Genomic DNA, 5,676 nt, shown 5'->3' on the forward strand with positions numbered 1-5,676 from the left:
TGACCCATTTTTTTTTTTTTTTGGTAAGGGACTGACCCATTTTTTTGAATGGTTAATACTACGAAAAACCTCAAATCGGTATATTCATGATAAATTTATCCCAAATTAACCTTTTGACAACAAAAAATTCTAAATCGGTACATATGCAATAAATTTACTCAAAACTAATTTTTTGACCGCTAAAAGTTCCAAACGAGTATACCAACGATAAATCCGTTAAATTGGATTAATATCATGAAAAACCTGATATTAGAGTATTTGTGATAAACAGAGAGTAAAAACTCCAAACTAGTACACAAATTAATTGCTACGCGTCATGTAACTCAGAATTTGGGAATTTAATGGAAATTAAGATGGTAATTTATCATCAAGTAATATGTTGGGATTATGTAATTTTCAAACTATTTTTGGCTAAGTTCCGTTACCCGTAACCGTTAATTGGTTAATATCTGAAAACCTATTAGGTTTTTGATAAAGAGTAAAAACTCCAAACTAGTACACAAATTAATTGCTACGTGTCATGTAACTCAACAATTTGACGACATAATTTAATGGAAATTAACGATGGTAAATTTATCATCAAAGTAATATGTTGGGATTTTTGGTGGTCAAAAAATTAGTTCAAAATAAATTTATCACATATATACTAATTTGAGATTTTTCATGATATTAATCCTTCTTTAAATTGACCCCGACGTTGGACCTTCCTCATGATTGTAAGGAAACCTTCTTTGAACATCCATATGAACCCACGTTTTCTTTATTTTCTTTTTTGTCTTTTCTTTTCCCTTTTGGATTGGAGAATTGAAGATGGTTGGTTGGAGCAAGCATTTCCATATATGACACAGGCCCTGCAAGAGGCCATCAAGAACACAAGTGTGCCTCAGTCGGTTCAGTGAGAGAGACATGGAATTTGAAGATGAGGTAGTGGAAGAGATGGAGAGGGAGCTTGAGGAGATGAGGGAGTGTTACAGGAGCGGGAGGACAAGAGAAGCCTCCTGGAGGAAGTCACAGCTCAAAGGGCTGCTCCAACTCCTCAGGGAAAGAGAGGAGGAGATCTTCAGGGCTCTCCATCAAGACCTGGGCAAGCATCCTGCTGAGGCCTACAGGGATGAGGTGAACCTGGATTCAATTGGTGGCACACTCCCTTCTTATTGAGGATTTCATTTGTGCGCTGAATCTCTGAAACACGCAGGGACTGAGGGGGGGCTTAAACCTGAAATAACATGCGTGAATACGTTCAGCTTTTGTAGTGCGTCGCTGAGTGTGTTCGGTGCTACTTGGCTGGTTGAGCGAGACGGTCTCCTTGTCCCCCACATATAAGATAATTATCGAAGCACACAGGTCTGTGCTTCGAAGGGGAGGCACTGAGAGAACGTGCAAATGCAGTACCATTTGAGCAATATTTGAGCGAAGAAGACGAACACGTTACCATTTGAGCAACTTAAAATTTTCGGTTGACACAGTGGTCCCGTTAGATGGAAAGATGTGACAAAGTGGACACCTAATGTAGCCTAAACTGAAAAATTCTCAACTATATAGATCAAGGCAAATCACAAAATGAGAAACAGGAAGGGCAACAGTGACAGGTTCTTTTAGTGTATCGTCTGTAATTCTGTATCAGCACGGTATATGGAGCATCACTTGGAAACGGGGACCTTAGTGGGCCTAATGTAGTGTCGCTGCATCCGACAGCTTGAGTTTTTTGGCGGAGATTATGTACATTGTTTGCAACAGTCGTTACGACCCCTCGATACTGTTCTAAAATTTCTCTTAGCGGCTTTGCATTTGTGTAGTTCCTCCTTAGGCATCATTATGTTTACTGACATTTTGAGGAATGACCGTATATTCATCGTTACATCTGCAGATAGGAAGCTTGATAAAGTCTCTGAACTATGCATTGGACGGTTTGAAACGATGGATGTCAGGCAAAAAGGTGAGCGCTTACACTCTTTTTGCTTACCATTTGATGAATGCTGAGTGTGCACTTGGCGAGTGTTCCTTGTAACATTCGCCGGACGAAACATGTCGCTAGTTTTATCTGGTGATAAATGATAGTCTCGAACAGCTAATCCTTGGCACTCCGACAGGTCACGAGGTTAGTCTTGAATTACATCGACAGAACCAAACCGATACACCTAATGTTATTCTGCAGATCATACAGAATGATAGTATTTTCTAATGATTTATTTTATTGATAGGCCAAACTGCCAAGAATCGCATTACTCACGAGTGCGGAGATTGTTCCTGAACCTCTTGGTCTAGTCCTGGTAATCTCATCCTGGAACTTTCCAATCGGTGAGGATAGTAGTTTTTGGAGGAATAAAATTATGAACACTGATGCATCTTCAGCTGGTCTCGGCTGGGCTGATACGTCTCGGTCATTAATTAGGCATGGTTCCTGATAATATTTGGCCCTATGTTTATGCATCACAGGACTATCCTTGGAACCGCTAATAGGAGCGCTAGCTGCAGGCAATGCCGTGGTTTTAAAACCTTCGGAGTTGGCCCCGGAATGCTCTTCTCTTCTAGCGAATGCCATTCCTTGTTATTTAGACGACAAAGCCGTGAAAGTCGTTCAAGGTGGTCCTGGTGTTGGCGAACAGCTTTTGCATCAGAAATGGGACAAAATATTCTTCACAGGTTCAAACACCTTCCTTCAAAAAATCTCTCCTCCAATATTTATATTTGACTGAAAGCCGTCCAAAAGGTTAGTTTAGCATTTTCTGGTCTTCAAATTTGTAGGGAGTGTCCGAATAGGACGAAGAGTCTTGGCGGCAGCGGCGGAGCATCTGACGCCTGTTACATTGGAGCTCGGTGGAAAATGCCCTGCCGTAGTAGATACTCTCTCTAGCTCATTTGACAGAAAGGTGGCTGCGCAACGAGTTCTTGGGGGGAAATTCAGTTTCGCTGCGGGACAAGTATGCATCGGAGTGGACTATGTTCTAGTGGACAAGAAATTCAGTTCCACTTTGGTAGGATGCTGGAGATGATCTGGTATTTCCTTGTTCAATGTTTTATTTGCTTGTCAGTACTGATGCTGAGTTCCTTGCATTCTTTCCCGTTCTATTCAGGTCGAAACAATGAAGGTCGTGATGAAGAAGATGTTTGGAGAAAACCCTAGAGAGTCGCGAAGTGTCGCAAGAATCGTGAATAAGCATCATTTCATAAGATTGCAGAACCTTCTACTCGATCCTATGGTTAAATCTTCTATTGTCTACGGCGGATCGATGGATGAAGATAACCTGTAAGCCGTGCTCTTTCATGTCGCCTTTTCTGTTCCATCTCCAACTCTCAGTTAGGCTTTGTATGAAGATTTTGCTTCATTAATGTTGCACCAAGGATTAGTTTGTCTACAGATGATTAGATTCAAGTGCAGTGATTATTTATGTGCATATGCAGGTTCATCGAGCCGACAATCTTGATGGATCCTCCACTTCAAGCGGCAATCATGACGGATGAAATCTTCGGACCATTACTGCCCATTGTAACTGTAAGATGCGTAACCCGAAAACGACATTCATCAATTTGTTATATGCTATTTCTTCAAGTATCTAGTCGTGGCTGAACAATCAGTGGCCAGCTGATTACTGATGCAGTCGCAATCTGGTATGACCTCATTTTGTTTTTGACAGCTAAACAAGATAGAAGACAGCATCAAGTTCATAAACTCGAGGCCTAAACCATTAGCCGTCTATGTCTTCACTAAAGATGAGTCGCTGAGGAGGAGCGTGGTGTCGAAGACGTCGTCTGGGAGTGTCGTATCTAATGATGTAGTCGTTCAGGTATACTTCCAATCCTATATAACATCTCCAAATAGCTAAACCCTTGGTGCATTTTTGTCAGTCTTTGAAGAGCAAATCAAGCATTTTAATGTGCATATGCTCAAACATCTCTAGCCGGGGCTTGTAGTTGTCTGCGTTAATGTTTCTCGCTGAGGCCTTCGGAGCTTTAACGAAGAGACTTTTTCTGTTTCGATCTGCATATATGTCAGTATCTAGCTGATACTCTCCCCTTCGGCGGAATCGGCGAGAGCGGGATGGGCAGATGTCACGGGAAATTCTCCTTCGACGCCTTCAGCCACCAAAAAGCAGTGATGAGAAGAAGCTTCCTTGTTGACTTCTGGTTCAGGTTCCCGCCCTGGAATGATCACAAGCTGCAGCTCTTCCGGTCGTCGTATCGTTATGACTACCTCGGGATCGTTTTGACCGTGCTGGGCCTGAAGAAGACGGACAGAGTCTCGAAAAGCGTACAGACATCTAACTGAGCATGGCCACCATGTCCTATGAAATACCCTTCGTAAATCTAAATAAGATAATTCCATGTATGGTGACCTTCTTCCACTCTGAATGTGTGTAGGATGACCTTCTTCCGCTCAAGTATTACCAAGAGATTGCTTTATACATGCGCGCTAGGAAGAGGGCGATTTGTACCTGGTTTGAGCTTTCTTCGTTCTAAACATCGGTGTCCGAAAAGGCATTTCCTGTGTTCTCTATCACTCGATGCAAGAATGAAAAGAAATGCAGCAAGTTTCTAGCCCTCGGGATGGCTGAGATCATTTCACATCCCCAAGCTCGCACCGTTTCTAGATCGCGGGAAAATTGTCCAAAAAGTTCTAAATATATTATATTTTTGTCAATTCGGTCTTAAATCTTTTTACGTTTTGCTTCCATTCTACCAATCTTTGTCGAAAATCACCGATAAGGAGGCTGGCCGTACCACGTAAGATGACCGACGTCCAGTGAGCGATGAGTTCAATTGGCAACTAGCAATGTGAAATGTTTATATATCAATTGGCAAACTTAAAAGGTTCATGACTGAATTGACAAAAATGTAATAGGTTTAAGACTATCTGAACAATTTTCTCCGAACAAGGCCCTCTACCTTCGAGTTGGTGTACTATTTCACTTTGCGAAAGCCCCATTTTATCAAGTGATACACCAGCACCTTTGATCTGGTTCAATTCAGGAATGACATTTCCTTGCACTCGGACGTCAACTCTCATGAAAATTGATAACTGGTGACACATCGTAAGGCCACGTAACGAAAAGAGTGATGGCAAGAAGAAAGGGAGGTTGAAACTAGGCTTTCCAGAAAGATTGAAGCTCGAGAGTCGAGGGATCGGAGGAGGCAATGTCGGTCACTAAAGGAGCAGTTAGGGTTAGCCAGATCATTATAAAGTACGAAATCCGATCGATGGGACATCAACTACCGGAAATACCGGTTGGTCGATCAAATTATGATTGAATAGCCCATCACATTCTCGATTTGTCATAAAACAAGTCCTATGCCAAAAATTTTTACGAAAGATTCACCGGATCAATAGAAAAATCTTACAATAGTAAGATTAAGAGGACGGAATATCGATGGAGATTTTAGTATTAGATAATGTTGAGATATATGTATGAGTTGTATTATAGAAATCCCACGTCGGAAAATTAGTGTAAGTCTGAGCAATTGGTATATCCTAGTTATTTCATACCTCATACGCTTAAGTTTTTTTAGTGAAGGACCGTCCAACTGAATATATTAACGGGTTTGGACTTAGGGCAAATGAATTTTCATGCGTGTGCAATTGTGTCCTTCATCAATTACTTTTTCTAACATAGAAGGAAGAATTATAAAAAAAAACGCTATGGTGCTGGCAACGGTCAAATGACGTTTAAAGGTGCTCGC

General features: G+C 41.4%; 1 protein-coding gene across 2 annotated transcripts; it reads left to right on the forward strand.

Moving 5' to 3' along the window:
- Positions 1-822: 822 nt before the first annotated feature.
- On the forward strand, positions 823-4,489 carry LOC115735301 (aldehyde dehydrogenase family 3 member F1-like). Of its 2 annotated transcripts, none has more exons than XM_048284681.1 (10): positions 823-1,116; positions 1,868-1,936; positions 2,202-2,298; positions 2,437-2,643; positions 2,746-2,975; positions 3,075-3,247; positions 3,403-3,493; positions 3,636-3,785; positions 3,995-4,295; positions 4,383-4,489. In XM_048284681.1, the coding sequence occupies exons 1-9, from the start codon at positions 907-909 to the stop codon at positions 4,265-4,267; spliced, it is 1,500 nt and encodes a 499-aa protein (XP_048140638.1). In that variant the 5' UTR covers positions 823-906; the 3' UTR covers positions 4,268-4,295; positions 4,383-4,489. The 2 variants fall into 2 exon arrangements, with proteins under 2 accessions (XP_048140638.1, XP_030522351.2); XM_030666491.2 differs by having other exon boundaries at positions 3,995-4,292; positions 4,380-4,489.
- Positions 4,490-5,676: the final 1,187 nt, after the last annotated feature.

The sequence above is a fragment of the Rhodamnia argentea genome, chromosome 8 (genome assembly GCF_020921035.1).
Source record: "Rhodamnia argentea isolate NSW1041297 chromosome 8, ASM2092103v1, whole genome shotgun sequence".
Taxonomy (NCBI): domain Eukaryota; kingdom Viridiplantae; phylum Streptophyta; class Magnoliopsida; order Myrtales; family Myrtaceae; genus Rhodamnia; species Rhodamnia argentea.